Source organism: Pseudorasbora parva, chromosome 7 (assembly GCF_024679245.1).
Source record: "Pseudorasbora parva isolate DD20220531a chromosome 7, ASM2467924v1, whole genome shotgun sequence".
Classification (NCBI taxonomy): Eukaryota; Metazoa; Chordata; class Actinopteri; order Cypriniformes; family Gobionidae; genus Pseudorasbora; species Pseudorasbora parva.
The window spans coordinates 30,707,051-30,725,747 of NC_090178.1; the positions used below are offsets into that span (position 1 = coordinate 30,707,051).

An 18,697-nucleotide genomic window follows, 5' to 3' on the forward strand; every position below is an offset into this window, starting at 1 on the left:
AAAGCAAGGTCCATAAAGACATGGATGAGCAAGTTGGTGTGGAGGAACTTGACTGGCCTGCAGGAGTCCTGACCTCAACCTGACAGAACACCTTTCGGATGAATTAGAGCGGAGACTGCGAGCCAGGCCTTCTCGCCTTTCAGGCCATCAGTGCCTGACCTCACAAATGCGCTTTTAGAAGAATGGTCAAACATTCCCATAAACACACTCCTAAACCTTGTGGAAAGCCTTCCCAGAAGAGTTGAAGCTTTTATAGCTGCAAAGGGTGGGCCAACTCCACATTAAACCCTACGGATTACGAATAGACTGTCACTAAAGTTAATGTAAAGGCAGACATCCCAAAACTTTTGGCAATATAGAGTAAGTCTGTCATATTTTCTCTAGGGGACTTGAACTTGTATTGAATTATTATAAAATGCTTTTAATAAAAGTCACAATGTTTGCTATTCTGAGGGGTGAAAGCCTGAAACAGCATGTGGACTGATAAATAATTGTCTTAAACAAATTTCAGAGCCTCCAGCATGCAAGAGGATACAGATTCTCACTTTGTGCATAAATAAACTTAATTTCCAAACTCATCAAATCCTCAAACTATGCTGCCAATAACTCTCCCTTAACAGGTGTCAACACAGATACTCTCTGCTCCCCTCCTGTCTTATAAACCCAAAAAATATGCACCAGCACTAATATACAATATTACCGAAAACAAGAACCAGATGTTTCATAACTACATAACATTTCCGTTCTATCACCTGAATCCTTTAATTCCATCACATTGTTATACTATTTTGTAAGGTTCACATCAAATGTAAGAAAAAAAGGCTGGAAGACCCTGACTTTCGATAAGATCTAGAATAAACGCAAAGACATTGATTCATTCCACTTGCCAGGTTTAATGTTTTTAACATTTACTGTAAATGGAAAAAAGCCCATGTCTAAAGTCAATTACACACCTTGTCCTGCTGTCTTTAAAGGTCTTAATCTACAGCAGCCATAAAGAGGCCCTGACGCCATATTTCACCTGCAGCGCGTGCCGACTCGCTTTCCATCTGCTGCTCATTCTAATAAATGTTTTCAAGGTGTATCACTACCGTTGCGCTGATAATTAATATTAAATAGGGCTCGAGGCTTTATGAAATAATTGCATTGGACTGCAGTGATTCATTTAGTATGACTGGAATGATCATCTGCGATATGGACAATAAGTGTCTGATGTAATTCTTTATAAAGCAGTGATTTGTACTCGAGACTCGGACTCGGTCTCGAGACCATATTTTAATGGCCTCGGTCTCGTCATGGACTCGTATCCATTTGGACTCGGAATTGACTCGTACTTGAACATGTTAGGACTCTGACTTATTTCCGAGTCCACTCGAGTCCCGTTCAAAATATTCACGATTATTACTCTATGTTAATATTTCTAGGTAATAATTGATGTTTGACACTTCCAATGGTGTGTGGTTTTCTTAAGCGCAACTGCACGTGACTCAGGGGTGTAGTTTATGGGGGGGGATGTAACCAAATCCCATTCAAATCCCTCAGTTACAACCCTCCTAATATTTCAACATGAAAATCACTGTAGATCAAAAGAAAAATATGTAGAATTCATTTGTTCTGAAACAATAATTTTGTTCCTGAAAAAATATGAGTTTGTCATAATAAATAGGACAAAAAATACTCCCCCTTCATTGAATCGATTGGTAACGCCCTGCACTTTCACCAAAACAACGCGAGGGGTGTTTGAATGGGAGAGCAAACGTTAGCGACAAAAATAAAGAAAAGTGCTGCACAGCGGACTATATTTAATTGCTGGTCAGATAGGGATGCAAAAAATAAATAAAGCATGTACTGAGAATGAGGTATGAGAATATTGTGTAATAGCTAAGTACACACCACATATATTTAGCTAGCTAATCCATTGCAATGGATGAAACTATCAGTATAACAAGTCTGTTTTGCTATTTCTTTTTTCAATAGTGTCTGTAATTGTCAATGACAAAAGTATTCACATCGGTTTTTGTTTTCTTCCTAAATTAATCTGACTTTTGAACGAATTGTGTGAATGAACGATTTAAGTGGCTCACTCATTAAAACAGTGAATCGCTGCCGCCTACTGGTGGTTTCAATACTTAATTTCTTTCTTTTTATAAACTCTACTAGTTAGAATTTTATAAATAATTATACACAAACTTCATAACGTCATGAGATGTATAATCTCTTAACATGTTTTTATAACAGATTCGAAATTAATAATTAATAATTTATAATAATTTATAACAGATAGATAGATAGATAGATAGATAGATAGATAGATAGATAGATAGATAGATAGATAGATAGATAGATAGATAGATAGATAGATAGATAGATAGATAGATAGATAGATAGATAGATAGATGGATAGATAGAAATCCTTATATATATATTCCTCATTAGTGCCTGTGCGGATCGAATGAGGAATCTATGTAAATATATATATATGATTGCACCGGCTCACTCTGGTCTCGGTCTCGACTCGGACTCGACTCTCTCTGAACTCGGACTCGACTCGGACTCGACCCTCTCTGAACTCGGACTCGACTCGGACTCGACCCTCTCTGAACTCGGACTCGACTCGAACTCGACCCTCTCTGAACTCGGACTCGACTCGGACTCGACCCTCTCTGAACTCGGTCTCGACTCGGACTCGACCCTCTCTGAACTCGGACTCGACTCGGACTCGACCCTCTCTGAACTCGGACTCGACTCGGACTCGACCCTCTCTGAACTCGGACTCGACTCGGACTCGACCCTCTCTGAACTCGGACTCGACCCTCTCTGAACTCGGACTCGACTCGGACTCGACCCTCTCTGAACTCGGACTCGACTCGGACTCGACCCTCTCTGAACTCGGTCTCGACTCGGACTCGACCCTCTCTGAACTCGGACTCGACTCGGACTCGACCCTCTCTGAACTCGGACTCGACTCGGACTCGACCCTCTCTGAACTCGGACTCGACTCGAACTCGACCCTCTCTAAACTCGGACTCGACTCAGACTCGAATGAGCTGGTCTCAACTACAACACTGTTATAAAGTAGGCAGAAAGATTTACGGCATTGCATTTATTACAGTGTCAGATATAAGAAGTGTTTTACACTGCAACTAATGTACCGTATATTATTATCATGAATCACATATTTCGCTATAACTTAACTTTTTTACATTTTCTTGCATAACTAGAGACTGTTATTTATATAATATAATATAATATAATATAATATAATATAATATAATATAATATAATATAATATAATATAATATAATATAATATAATATAATATAATATAATATAATATAATACAATATAATTAATATAATATAATATAATATAATATAATATAATAAATATAATATAATATAATATAATATAATATAATATAATATAATATAATATAATGTTTTATTGTTCTATATAATTATATTTAGGTAAAATTTATATTTTATTAAGCAAGGATGCATTGAATCAAATGTCAAATATCAAATGTTACTTTCTATTTCTATTCTAAAATGTTAAAAATAAAAATAAGCAGAACAACTATTTTCAGCTGTGATCAAATTTAAATGGTTCTTGAGCACTAAATCAGCTTATTAGATCATTTCTGAAGGATCATGTTATATATTATATTATATTATATTATATTATATTATATTATATTATATTATATTATATTATATTATATTATATTATATTTATTATATTATATTATATTATATTATATTATATTATATTATATTATATTATATTATATTATATTATATTATATTATATTATATTATATTATTATGCTCTATATAATTAAAAGTCACTCTGGAATGTACCTTTCTTCTCGTGCTTGTCTGACCTCTTCTCTCTTGTCCACATAATCCCGACTGCAATGAAGAAAATCAACATACAATCAGTTGAAAAGAATGCATTTGATATAACTAACAAAGACATTTGGAGTATCTGGGGTTACATAATGTTTAATGTTAATTACACAGCAACCATTCATGTTTTAATTTGTTATTACATATAAAGGACTTAAAGACTTGATATTGTACGAATAAAAAAACATAAAGAAAGAACAAGCATTTGTCTCCCTGCCGTGATTACTCATTGTCTGTTTTAAACGCTGTTTTCCATTGAATGAGCACTATAAGAGGCAATAACTTTTACAATCAGGAACTCGTCCTCCCAGATCTCTGATAAAAAATTGGATAGAGGTCTCAGCTGCTTCTCCGAACTCTTGGACAAAACGTTTCTCATGGTCATCTCCAACACGAGAGATTCTAGATGACGTCGGAAACGTTGATGTATGTGTCATATTAATGAAATAATGTAGCCTTGGGGGCATACAATAATTGCATCATAATGAAATGCTAAGAAAGGCCACAAACTTGAAACGGCTTCTCTCTTCTCTTTCAATCCGCTGAAGTCTCTCTTCTCTCTCCAGGCGCCTCCGCTCACGTTCTGCATTCAGAGACTCCTGGTGCTGCCTGTAGGAGGAGGTTAACAAACCACCCAGAGTCTGCCTGGAGGACCGGAGAAATCAAAGAGTATCAGTATTACAGAAGAGCAATACTTGAATTAATCAGTATTTAACAATTTTGGCTCGCCCTGATGAACGAAAATGTGATCTATGCTGGTATGACGGGGTTGTCCAATCATAATAATAGTACTTTACACAGTCACATAAATACTGCAGCAATAACAGCCTTCTAATGGTCAAAGAGAGGGAGGGAAATGGTCATGTAAAAGCAAACGGTTGTTGGTGCAAGACACCTTAAGTAACATTATGTCCCATTAAGATGTTTTGAATATCCTCATATATCCTGCAAGCTTTTGAGTAACAAATCCAGCCCAAATGCAATTCAAAACCAGCCCAATCACTGCCAAATCCAGCCCAAATGCAATTCAAAACCAGCCCAATCACTGCCAAATCCAGCCCAAATGCTATTCAAAACCAGCTCAATCACTGCCAAATCTAGCCGAATTGCTTGGGTGAAAATAGATTTCCTATGTTCACTTCAACCCACTGACTAAAAAACAACCTATAGCAACAGTGTAAAAGAAGCTCAATCTCCAGATTTGTGTGGCGTAAATTAATGACAATTTATCGTGCTTTTGAATTAATCAAATGTGTTAATGCATTAACGTTGACGGCCCTAAAGTCCCCAATGGGACTAAAGGCGCCTTTGTTTTTATTTTCCTCTAAACTACTAGGATGGCACAAAAACTTGCTGTGGCACTTTCTAAAACATCCGCTTTTCAAGATGCACGTGGAAATTTGTCTGATCATTGACTGTGGTCAGCAGCGCAAAGTTGATTCTAATTCTGCGCTAATTTGATCTAATATTTGATGTTTTTTAAAATGTTGTAGATTTAAAGGAACACTCCACCGTTTTTAGAAATAGTGCTTATTCAACTTCTTTCCTCCATTTAGATATGTGGGCAAATGCATTTTTGTCAGTTGTAGTTTGGCAGTATTGCCGCTAGCTTAGCTTAGCATAATGAATATAATTCTATGCTGCCAGCTAGCATGTCCCGAGTAAAAGTGATTAAACCCCCCACCCCCCACCCCCCACTTAATTACTTCTTGTGGCCTGAGAGAGAGAGAGAGAGAGAGAGAGAGAGAGAGAGAGAGAGAGAGAGAGAGAGAGAGAGAGAGAGAGAGAGAGAGAGAGAGAGAGAGAGAGAGAGAGAGAGAACATTGACTCACCTGTCTGCAGATGGACCCCCTGATGGTCCAAAACGGTTGTAGGGTGTAGAGGGGGCACTGGACACGCCGGATGACCTGCCAGGATATGTTCCTGCATAGCCATTGCTAAAGAAAGAAGGAAAAATACCTTGCTAGTCTGTTCAAAGTTTAGCCACAACCACAACATACTTACAAAAATATGCAAGAAATATTAGGAAAACAATTTTTTTTATTTTCCATTATAAAAATATATTATAACATTATTTTAAATAATATAATTTATATTATAAATATAAATAACATTATTTTATTCAGCAAAGCCATTAAATTAATCATAAGTGCACATTAATATTAAGCACACAACTACTTTTCAGCATTAATAATAATAAGAAATGTGTATGGGGAACTAAATAAATTGACACTCATGACTGGAGTAATGACTGCTGTTTAACAGGTTTTTTTTTTTCTATCTCTGTTTTTGATCAAATAAATGCAGCCTTGGTGAGCATAAGAGACTTTTAAAAATGATTACTGACTATGAATATCATAACAGCGTTGATTTGTGGGAATTTGATGTCCGAAGTTTACCTCTTAACAGCATAAGTTAAAGTTTTGAGTTATCCAAGAGAACTAATGACCATCTTTTCCATTCACTTCATTTATCACACATATCATCAGCTAACACAAGGGGAAGCTCTGATTCCAAATGATGTCATGTATTTCCTCCATCAGGACCAGAACACAACAGACACCCTGAGGACAGAGGCCAACGTGAAGCATCACTCGACTCCCCAAGAACACCCACGCACCCACGCACAAGCTCTTCTAAATCCAGACTTTACATGAGTAGGTGACAAAATAAAAACTTCTTGCCGAATAAAGCAGCTTGCCATTTCAGATGGCTGGCTGGAGATGTACGTGATATGACCTTGTATTAGGAAATAGGATTAAAGACTTGGGGGTTTGTTTCTCTGCACAATCCACCATCTTCTTTAAAAGAAGCCAGTGACATGCTGTCATTCGCTCCTTACAGTTGCCTCTATGTTTGAATCTGCTGTGATTCATTACACAAGTTATCGGAGTATGAACTGAGAGCTGGGAATGAATCCTGGCTTAATACCAATGGGAAAAACAGACACTGTTCTAAACTTCAAAGTGTTCCAACACCTGAAAGCATAAAGAGTCAAACACACTTTAAAGTATTATGAATTGTTTTAGCCAAATAAAACCCGGTTCTGTAGAATTTTAACCAGAGTAAGTAAACCCATTGTAGGTGTCTTTGTTGATCTGATACATTAAGGGCCCTATTTTAACAATCTAAGCGCATGGTCTACAGCACTGTGGCGCAAGTGCATGTGGGGAATGAATCAAATTTGGTAGTTTAAAGACGTTGTCAGCGCCTGGCCCCTGGTCTAAAAGGGTTGTCCCTATTCTCTTAATGAGCCATGGGTGTGTTTTGGGCATAACGTGCAATAAAAAAATCGAGAACCTCATCTCCATTCCCTTTAAAAGCCAGTTGCGGTTGCACCATGGCAGATTCAATATTTACACTGCGGAATTTGCGAGCAGAAACACTGAACACTGAACAGCCTTTTAAAACTACTTTTTGTAGACACCTAAGGACTTTTCACACCTGCGTGTAACTCAGGGTTATTGTCGTTCTAAACACAGTTTAAAGTAGGGGTGTCAAACTCAGCTCCTGGAGGGCTACAGTCCTACAGTCTTGAGTTTTCAATCCTGCTCCAACTGCATCCGAAATTTTAAAACTGCTGCCTTTGGAAGATGCTTTTCAAGGTAGGAAAACTTCAAGGCATGTCTGGATCCAATGCTAGCTTCACTGAGCTTCCTGAGATACCTTCATCTGATCGATTTTTGAAGGCAACATAGATGTATCCTTCACTGCCTTAAATATCCCACAATCCTGTGCTTTCCACTCCATGACAGTAATAAGCTAAAAAAAATAGATGGCATCTGAAAGCTGTGTGCCAATGTCACATGACTTTAGCAGTCTGGCAGTTTACACATGTCCGAATCATGAATCAATATGCTGATTCATAACCGTTCAAAACTTTGTTTTGAATTCCGCCCACAATACTATCACTATATAAGTCGTTATTTCGTGTTTTTTTGCGAACAAAAACTATTCTCGTCACTTCATAAAATTATTGTAGAGCCACTGTAGTGAGATGGGCTTTGTAACGACGTCTTTAGTGCCTTTATTGGTCTTTAGAGAGGAATGGCATTGGTGTCAATGAAGGCCTGTCTGAGCATCGAATTTCAACAAAAATATCTTCATTTGTGTTCCGAAGATCAACGGAGGTCTTACGGGTGTCGAACAACATGAGGGTGAGTAATTAATGAGAGAATTTTCATTTTTTGGGTGAACTTACCCTTTAACTATTCCAAGTGAAAAAAGCCCTCAAGAGATGAACAAAAAAAGAAGGGATAAAGAGGGAACAAAAGGGCACAAGCTAGACTTGAACCAACATGAGCGCCACTAACTTTTCCTTTGTTTTCCTTTCCTACCAGAGCTCACAAACTTGATTTGTTTCCAACTCATTCCCTTACCTTCCACAAGAACTGCATGATGTGTTTGAGTACCTAACATCTGACAGACTGCACGGAAGAGAACATGAAAAGAGGTTAGTAATCGACACATAAATTGCAGAAAGTTTAGTCTGACTGAAAGCTGTGACAGAAACAGAAGGACAAGTGCAGTAGAAAGACAAGTACAGTGACAATACAGACAGAATGTGAATCAAAGCAGCCTTTGTTTATGTTTTGCATGTAAAGAAACCCTACTTTTTAAAGGTCGTAAATGGAGAAAGATGCTTTTTGCCAAATGGTGGTTATAACACCTACCAGCAGGGTCAAGCTGGACCAGGATAGCCAGTCAAATCTTGCTTGCTTGCTTTTGCTAGTCGCTTTAGGCATCAGTCGTTTCCCAGTTTTCCCAGAAGGGAAGATTTTAATGTCATGTTGACTTTATAAGTGTATTGTGCCCTTAGCATAAGACTGTTGTGTAATTAAGTTATTACAGCATTAATCAAATTAAAGCTGCGTATTGAAGAGTCCACATCTCAGCAAATAGAAAAAAAAGAGCTGTCTTTGATCCACTTTATAATCCAGATGGGTTCCTCAAGCTGCCATAGCCTTAATGTCAGGCAAACATGCACATGACAACGCAAAGCATATTCAGCTTCATTCTCATGAAATGTGGACCCTACAGGCACTGTCCAGGTTGATATACAATTGGCCTTTTATATGTGACTTAATTTACAGGCTTCTCTTGGCTTTGTAGTGGTACAATGCCTCAATGAAAGGCAGATGAGTTGTAAATGTCAGTAAAAGTTAGCATCCTTTAGGGAGTGTCTTGCACTACAGTGGCTGGTTCAAAGGAAAAAAGAGACTTTAGTTTATAAATAAGTCTTTTTACATTCCATCAATTTTTAAGGAATGAACCTAAAAACCCATAGAGTATGAAGATTTATCTGGCTATGATAATAATGGTATACATTTCTCTTTTTATTGGTCTGAGGATTTGATATATAAGACAGGTGAAGCCACAATATTGCATATAGCCATAAGACACAGCGAGTGCAGCACTTTTCGTGAGGGTGAAATCTTTGGAGTCTACAGGACATACTGTGTTCTCTTGGAAGCGGATACAAAAAGGATAGGGTTATGATTCTCTAGGTGAGGGTCTGACTCTTTTCAAAAGGTAGGCTTGATGGAACAGGCAAAACAATAAACCCTCGCCATTCACAGGAGATCCAGAGATCAAGCGAATCCCATGTCACACGTCCTTCCTATCAGAGCATGAAAGTTCCACAAATACTGTGGTCATAGTGTTTGTAAGTCTTGAATCAATGAAAACAGACATGGGTTTCCTACGTTTATCTCTCAGGGATCTCATAGCCTGACTCATGTGGGAGTGAAAGTCATTCTCTGAATCAGACATGCAGCTCTGAATGGCTCTATTCCAAACTTTATTGTCAATATAGGCAGGTCCCTTTCAAGATAGCAACAGAACTTGACTTTAAACACTATAAATAGGCAATAACTCTATTGCTGGACACTCACATATGTTCAGAACTGAATACGATATTTGTAATTTACTTTTTGGGCAGGGTTGTGGCAGTTCATAATTGAATTGAGAATGCCATTTAAATTCCAATTTAATTTCAGGATTTGAATTGAGGTAGCAAACATGATACAGAACTGTAATTTGAAACTGAAGGTGTGTCAAATTCAATTCAATAAAAAATTTGAAAGAGAGCCAATTCTGAATACTAAAATCCATACATCCCTGATTTTGGGATTGCTTTAACCCCAAATGGTATTTGAGCCTTAAAATTTGGCTATATTCTCCTGTCTACTGCAACAGCTTTTGTGTCAGGAATGTCCATATGATCTCCAACTATGCTGTCTATGTAGGCAACTCACTGTGGTTTGAAACAGAGCCCATCTGTACATGCATGGCAACTTGTTCTGTGAGTGGCGAGAATCTACTGTGTCTATCTGCACTACCTGCAGCGCTTGTCTGGTGTTCGACCCTGCAGAGTGCCCCCAGAAACCTTGTCCGAATCCACCGGGCAAGCAGGATGAAGTGTGGAAGAGAGCAGAGGGAGGACAGGGGACAGGGGATCTTCGCTTGGGGAGGTGGAGGCTGAGGAGGTAACAGAGGAACCCCGGGACGGGAGGGCCGCCAAGGACCTGACCGAAGCCCAAGAAGACAGTCTGGGTGATTTCAGGGGGCCAAAATCAGGGGTGAAAGGAGGGGAAGACACTGGGGCCTTGCGGATAACCTTAATCCCAGACCTGTCCCGGAGGTTTTCCTCATTGTCTGTTTCAACGGCATTGGGAATGAAGTTGACCATGCACTTTAAAGGCAAACACAAGCTAGAAGCTTCCTCTACTGTTGATGCCATCCAGCTACAAACAACAGAATAACAGCAGAAGTTCGAGTAAATGATGGGGAACACCATGATATGTTGGGAGACATTTATGTTAGTCAAGTCAGGGAAGAGATAGCATCAGAAAATGGATAAGGATCTACAGTCTGGTTTCTAGCGCTAAGACTCTACACCCTGAGATCCTCTACTGCTGAAATACCTTTCGGATGCCTGTCTAGAGAACTCTGCTTTCTGAAGCTCCTCATCCATCTCCTCCTCTTCCTCCTCTCTGTATCGAAAAGGAGGCATTGAGGGTTGTAAGGAGGGATGAGCAAAGGAAAGAAAAGGCAAAGCAGAAATGAAAGGAGAGGACAAGAACAAGGACCTTCGCCACATGCTCTGACGAAATGACTGGAAATCATAACCCAAAACATATAGACAAAATCATATGTTAAGTGGTTAAACTTTTCTGGTATTGTAAAAGGACACTGTCACATCAACGCAACAAGGAGGATACAAACCATTGTGAAAGATGCTGCCTTCAGAATGGTTGTAAATATGAGTTACATATAATTCTGAATAATTTACAAGAAGATTACTTAGATAGAATGGTAAATGTATACAATAGCGAAGGAAATGTTTATGGTCACCAGCGAATGGGATGCTACATTTGATTCAAAATCTGTTAGATATTGATTAAATATCTTCATTACATTGTGGCTTTAATAAGCAAATTTCCCCAGGAAATATGAAAGAATGAACCAGCCGTTGTACACGATTCCTGTTTTTTTCAACAACAAAGCAATTGAACACGACAAAATTTATGACATCAGAGTGGGAAATTTACGATAGCACATGAAAGTAGCAAACATATACAAGACAGCTCAACCAGTGTAGTCTGACTTCTGAATGAATGAATCTTACAAGCTGATTCTTTTTACTGAATCAAATGCATACAGTGCAACCAGTCCAGTCCAGTTAAATTCCTAAAAAAAATGACTCTGTGTCTGTTTACACCTGGTATTAAGATGCGTTGTGGTCGATCGTAGACCAAAAAAAAGTAGACGAAAAAGTAGATATTTTGATCTAATTTGATCTAGTTCTGATCATGCTGTCTGCAACATACTTGGCGCACGAGTGTGGGATGCACGATTTGTGCTTATATCCTCTGATTGGCGGGCAAAGTAATACAAAAATTACATTCCAATTAACCACGGGTGGATGACAGATAAATCATTGTGTTTATTTGTTAAAGACGTTTTGCAAGCCCTGTGGGACGAATCATTACAGTTGATGTTTTTCCACACGTTCTTTAAAAACGAAGAACGAGGGAGTTGAAGCTCATTAAATATGCAAAACTTATCCGATCATAGCAGTGGGCATTTACTTTCAAGTCTTTAGTGCGGCACAGCCATAAAAACTGTGTGTTGCAGGACAGAGCCTCAAAATAATTCTAGAAAATAGCCTATTACTTATGATGTTTATGAATGTAAAAACCACACAAAAGTCATAAGTCGACCTCAGACAGCAGTATACTTTTGTATTTAAAGCCAGTTCATGAAACCTTTAACAAAGAAAATAAGTTCTCATTCGTTTGGTTTAGCATAGTTGTTTAATATATAGTTAAGGCTAACTACTGGATTGAATATATACTATAATATAATTAGAATTTACACTATAAAGACTGAAAAATAATTAAAAAGCATATAAGCAAACCTTTAGAAAGAAGTGTGTTGAATCTTTCAAAATATGAATTACTCAAGTACTAAGGAATCTGAACCAGAATCGTTAATTTTATTACAATTCCCATTCCTACCTATTGTCAGATCAGACCAATAACCGGTCATGACCCACCAGTTGAGACCCACTGAGCTACACAGTTAATACAGCAAAGGATTAAGACCTTTAGGAGGAAGAGGAGAAGTCCTGTGCCTCACTGCTCAAGGGTCTCTCTCTCTTTCCGTCTCCCACTAGACTGGTATTTATTACTAATATGGAAAACACCGCACTTCAAAGGTCCTTCTAATTTCCTGTGGTGGGTTAGCTAACAGACGTCAGGATCAGATGACTGACTGAGATGAATTCAACTATCTGTCAACCAAACCGCTCTAAGAAAAATAACCCATGAAACCCATCACTAACAGCATATCCTGTCATCAATAATCAAAAGCACAAGCAGCCTGTGCAGCTCAACAAAAGGAGGAGAGTGATGTGAGATATAAAGAGATTGTGACAGGAGCATTGCTGAGCCTCAGACATATTCTTCAAGGTTCCCAGTGGCTTTCAGATGGGTACAAGTGTTTAATGTATTATAATGTTCTAATATTTAATGTTTATTATTTAATGTTAATTTGTTTAATGCAAATATTATAAATCAAGTCTATTTTATTTAATACAAATTCAATAGAGAAATTTTACGTGTCAAGTACAATCAGACTGATCTAATTTTACTATATTTGAATCAAGTATTTTGGTCTTGTTTTCCATTAAAAACATGCAAGCATTCTTAAAACAAGATACATTTACTTCAGAAGATAATATTTGCTCTCTTATTTTCTTAGCACATTTGGGAATAATAATTAAGCTCATTTTTATAATATTTCCACAATAAATATATACAAAAAAAAGTTTGGGGTCAGTAAGATGTTTTAAATGTTTTTTTTTTTCTTCTTGTTTTTTCAAAGAAGCCTCAACAAGGCTGCATTTATTCAAAAATATTTTTGCAATTCACAATAAATGTTTTCTATTTTAATATGTTTTAAAATGTAATTTATTTCAGTGATTTCCAGTAGCCAGTCTTCAGTCAAATGATCCTTCAAAAATAATTTTAATATTCTTATTTGGTGCTCAAGAAACATTTCATATTATTTTGCACATTATGTTCATATTATTCATGTTGAAAACAGTTACATAATATTTTTGAAGAAAACATAATCAAAAAAAAATCTGAATTTTTTTTTTTTTTTTACAAAATATAAATCTTTTTGTAACATTATAAAAGTCTGTCCTGTCACTTTTAATCAATTTAATGCATCCTTGCTGAATAAAAGTATGAATTTCTTTCCATAAATAAATTAATAACCCCAAACTTTTGAACTTCAGTGGATTAATGAGTTATATCATATAATGTATTTTTTTCATTTTTATAAAATATAAAAATATATATATATTTATGAAATATATCTAATTTGATGCTTACAAATATCTTTAAGAAAATGTTTCTTTTTGCAATGTTTCTATCTGATGAATCGAATGGGACAGCGACAGCCAATTCCCCGCACTGGCGAGTAGATTTTCTGGGATGCTGTAGTTCAACATCACTTCTATTAAGATTCAGACAAAGAATACCTCGAGACTTTTCAACATTCCACTTCATCAGAGCGGCTGATCTGGCCGTACTATCACACACTTTAATGCCTTGCGTGAACTTACTGTGTCCCTCCAAACGACTGACTCGGTGGATGAGAGAAAAACCATATGAAGCTTTTTCGATGCCTGATATACTACTGTGGATATCTGTGCATTCCCCTTTGTCCCTTGAAACGTGCAGAGGATATGGATTAAGTTGTATGATTATAGTTTACAACAAAATATACAAGGACAAGACTGAGTGCCTCATGCTGTGCAACAGCCCTGAGAAGTATGCATGGCTAGTACCTCCATATTTCAGTAACTTCCTATTTCCCCTCAGCCTCACAGGTTCCCAACGCCTCCCTCGTGTGTATATGATTAATATGAATGCCTGTGCACTAGCAAGCGCTCTCTGTCTCTCCCTCAGAGCATTATTAAATTCTCCATCTTCTTTTGGGGCTTAAAATCTCTCATGTCAAAAGTAACATGATAGAACACCCAATATAAAACTGCTTCCTGTTCTTTAAAGATCAGTACATCCTGAACTACACATAGTTTTATGGCTGAAAAATGAATACATGTGATCAGGGGAAGGTAAAAAATGGCTTAGTGTAGGATTTTCACTTTTTCATAGAACACTTAAAACAACAATTGAAAGTGTCATATCATTGGTTTTACTTAAAAAAAAAAAAAAAAAATATATATATATATATATATATATATATATATATATATATATATATATTAGGGCCGGTACTTTAAGGTGTTAATTGAGATTAATTAATTACGGGACTTTAACGCGCTAATTAAATACGCAAAAAAATAAATAACATAATTTTAACCACACTTATTTTTGCACCACGGACCGCTTTGCTTGGCCCCGTGGATGGGAAATTTTGTTTTAAAAAACGAAAGGATGGAAGCGTCGACAAGAGCATGGTTGTGTGTAAGCTATACAACAAGGAATTTGCGTATCACTGCAGCACATCGAGCCTCAAATATCACAAATATGCTTTTGCTACACTGAATGGCAAACATTGCGCTGGTCTGCTGGACTGAAATAAATTTACAATATTTTGTTAATTAGGCTTATGTATTCAGTCATTATTCAATGGTATACTAAAAATACATGTGAAAAATTACTTCTCATTGTTCTCAGGTCAAATATTTCTATGCAATTTAAATGTGATTAATTTCGATTAATTAATTACAAAGCCTCAAATTAATTAGATTAATTTTTTTAATCGAGTCCCGGCCCTAATATATATATATATATATATATATATATATATATATATATATATATATATATATATATATATATATATATATATATATATATATATGTAGTTTTCCAGTTTAATTGTTTTACACAATTTGTTACAAAATATAATTTCCAAAATCTACGTCCCACTCTGTCTTTCTCTCTTCTCACCTTTCACTGATATCTTCAATCCTCTGGCTATTAAAGGGCAGGATGTTGGGTGTGTGGCTGTGGCAAGGGGAAGTAGGGGCAGAAGTGTGGCCTTTCCCATTTTGGAGCGAGTGTCTCCGGCTGCGTCGTCGTTCCAAACCCCGCCTCTCAGGTGTGGCCCCCACGCTGGCCCGACGCCGACTTTTATGTCCAGATGGTGAAGGCTGAGCCTCATCATCACCATCTTCATGACGAAGGATCGACTATGGAAATATATGAATATGACATATTAGAATAACAGCAAATGGCAAATGTTGCATTAAAGCATGACAGCTAAGGATAAATCAAGGTCTACCTACAGTCTAAATCCGTGTCACAAAAACATGCATGAAAATTGTTCATTATACTCATTCAGTTTTTGAGTTAAAAATTCTAGTTCTGTGAATCAATTAAAAAATGAACGAGATTAACTACATTAATTGCGATAAATTAAAAGAAAAAAAAACATTTATAATGTAATAATTTTATATTTCATTTTCAAATTAATGTAGAAAAAACATAAGGAAAGTGTATATTAAAAATTACCCCCCCCCATTTTAAACATTACTTATAGCCATTCAACATTACAGTGTAATTGAAAGCTATACATTTTTCAAAACATATAACTTTTAAGTCTAACAGGTAGGAAATATACAGAAAATGTATAAAGTTACAATTAAAAACATGAATCCTTATTAAAGCTTTAAAAGTTATTTAGTCAAGAGCTGTAAGTCATTTTCTGTCACCTTTGTTCTTTGATTAACATTAATGACAGTATCACAGCAGCAGGTTTATTAGGCTGCTGTCACTTTAAGACTTGCCCCTACTGCACATGACGTGGATTTGACGCATCCCATTTTCACGTTCTCTTCTGTCTTGTCACACTTGAATGGTTTAAAAGCATTTGCATGAATAAGAGTGTGATCATATAATGTAACTTTAGCCAAAGAGTTAAATGCGTTAACTATTGTTAACGCGTCAAACTGAAAAAATTGAATTGCATGCATTAACGCATTAACATTGATAGCATTAATATTTTCATATCGTTCAGTTACACTGGACTTGGTGCAAATTTGAACCTCCAGATCAATCAGACGCTGTCCAATTGAAAAACAAACCGAGCATGAGCTACCTCATAGATGTTGAACTGCTCCACTAGGTCCAAGTCTGTGCCCTTCCTGCTGACGTGCCTCTGGGCCACGGACTCCATGCCCTGCTCCTCCAGACTGTCCACCACGTCATAGAAAGAGTCCTGGTCTGGCAGACCAGCTAATGTCTGGAGGAACACCACAGACATGTGAGAATATACAGCATATAACAACAACATGTAACTGAGAGTGTGCTAAAATAATCTTTGAAACATAATACTGTGCAGGTACCTTGTTGATGAGAGTCATGGCATAAACCAATAGCTCAGTGTCCATTCCATCTTTTTCATCCAGGATTTCCATGGCATTGGACCAGGGCTTACAGCCTGAATTCACATAAATAAAAGGGTTACAAACAATCAGAGTTCCAGTTAAGTCCATTTAGACCTACAGTATTTAGTAAGGTTTTCCTTTCAAAAAATGTGCCTTTTAATTAGGCTTTTTTTTTCTTCCATTATTGACATTCTTTACCTCTTTTTTTAAACTAAATTCATTCTAATTTAGAAATAGAAGAGGTGCATTCATACAGAGCCCCTAAAGGGACATGGTGCTGGAAAAATATATACAAGGAGAGAAAAATAATAAGTCAGTTCTTTTTCGTTCTCTCACAAATGTATTGTGTAGAAACGTTAGCCTGGTCTTACCAGACTCTCGTACATTTAATTTGTACAGAGCGTCTGACCACTCTCCATTGACAAGCTTTTACTTCCGCGAAGGCGGGTACTCTGTTGAAGTTTTAAACTATTGGATCTAGCCACAACCAATTGCTAACGTTTGGTCGTGACGTATGCCATGCGCCCTTCGCCTACTTCACACATGGAAATCCTCAAAATAAATGTGCAGGCCACTTCAGTGATAAAAACCTAAAACTCATGGCCACGGTGGAGGGGAGAGTTTTGTGATCAGGAACGCGTCGCTCACGTGGTTTGTAACATGATTGTATGCTCTAAATAAAATGTCATATGCTTTGTATGATAATAATTGCTGCTATAAATAACGGACCAATTCAAATGTTTAAGTGCTTTTATTTTAATTTGTTTGAGCGGCGGTGAAAATATATTGCTCTTGCAAATACTTGCCAGCGTTTTAAAGAAATACAAGTCTAGAAATGCATCCAAATAAAAGCAAAGCGCAACCGTATGGTGTTCTGCAGTGGTCAAAAAGGATATAAACCGTGGATTTTGAAGCGATATATTCTTGAAAACTGTGATGTGAATTTGGACAACTATTACATCACCACACAACCTTAGTGTTTGTCAAAAGCAGTAGGTAATTCGGCCGGGGATTTTACGCAGGTGGTGGGAAACGGACGGCAATAAAATAACTGACCAGTCCTTCCGACCTCACAACAAACAATTACCGTCTGAATAGGGCTTCAGCCAACTCCTTCACCACCAACGGAGCGAGCTGAAAAATCTAACTTTTTCTGAATTCATCCTGTTGGGGAGGAGGGCCACAACATCATGGCCACTAACAAACCCCAGCAAAGATTGTTATTGCTCCGGCTTTAACTTCAGGATATTCGGCAGCGGTGCCACAACGGAATGAATGGTTTTGTTTGCACCATTCTCCGCCGCCATTACTGAACAACAACACAAACTAGCGCACGACATCAACGTCAACGTTCTTAGCCACTCCTTCTGTTCGCTGATTGGACCTGTAAAAATTTGTTTGGAGAAAACCTAAGAGTACACAGCAGTCCCAGACGGAGTACTGAAGTAAAATATAAATTGAGCGGAAGTAGATAGGATGGTGGAGCCAGGCTAGAGAAACGTTGCACTCACCTGCAAAACATTTGGGCGAGAGAACACAACGTTTCTCAGGGTAACGCAAATTTTTTTTGAGAGAATGCAAAAGCATGGACAAATCATTTTTCCTCCATCTCGTATTTTTTTCCCTTCACCATGTCCCTTTAGAGGCTCCGTACATTCAAGTCTAAATGTATACATTTTATTTATTTTGTATTTCTGAATAAATTAACAGATTCTGACATTTAGATTCACCATATTCAAAAGGAACTGTGGTTTAAAACACTTCTAGTGGTATTTGAAGTAAATCAGTATATACCTCAAATACGACTGGTTCAGAAGCAAATGAGCAACATTAGTTTGAGGTGAAAATGTGTGTTATG

The 18,697-nt window shown here is 37.1% G+C and overlaps 1 protein-coding gene across 3 annotated transcripts in view; it reads right to left on the reverse strand.

Moving 5' to 3' along the window:
* Positions 1 to 18,697, reverse strand: part of fhod3b (formin homology 2 domain containing 3b) — a 276,415-nt gene that overhangs the window by 39,920 nt on the left and 217,798 nt on the right. For 2 of the 3 annotated variants that reach the window (XM_067449046.1, XM_067449047.1), the window contains exons 8-16: positions 16,798 to 16,892; positions 16,551 to 16,694; positions 15,401 to 15,642; positions 10,835 to 10,903; positions 10,250 to 10,654; positions 8,288 to 8,335; positions 5,741 to 5,845; positions 4,419 to 4,553; positions 3,861 to 3,911 (exon numbers count right to left, since the gene is read on the reverse strand). In XM_067449046.1, coding sequence (XP_067305147.1) covers positions 3,861 to 3,911; positions 4,419 to 4,553; positions 5,741 to 5,845; positions 8,288 to 8,335; positions 10,250 to 10,654; positions 10,835 to 10,903; positions 15,401 to 15,642; positions 16,551 to 16,694; positions 16,798 to 16,892 — 1,294 coding nt within the window. The remainder of the gene's footprint in view (positions 1 to 3,860; positions 3,912 to 4,418; positions 4,554 to 5,740; positions 5,846 to 8,287; positions 8,336 to 10,249; positions 10,655 to 10,834; positions 10,904 to 15,400; positions 15,643 to 16,550; positions 16,695 to 16,797; positions 16,893 to 18,697) is intronic. The other variant, XM_067449048.1, reaches the window with a different exon arrangement.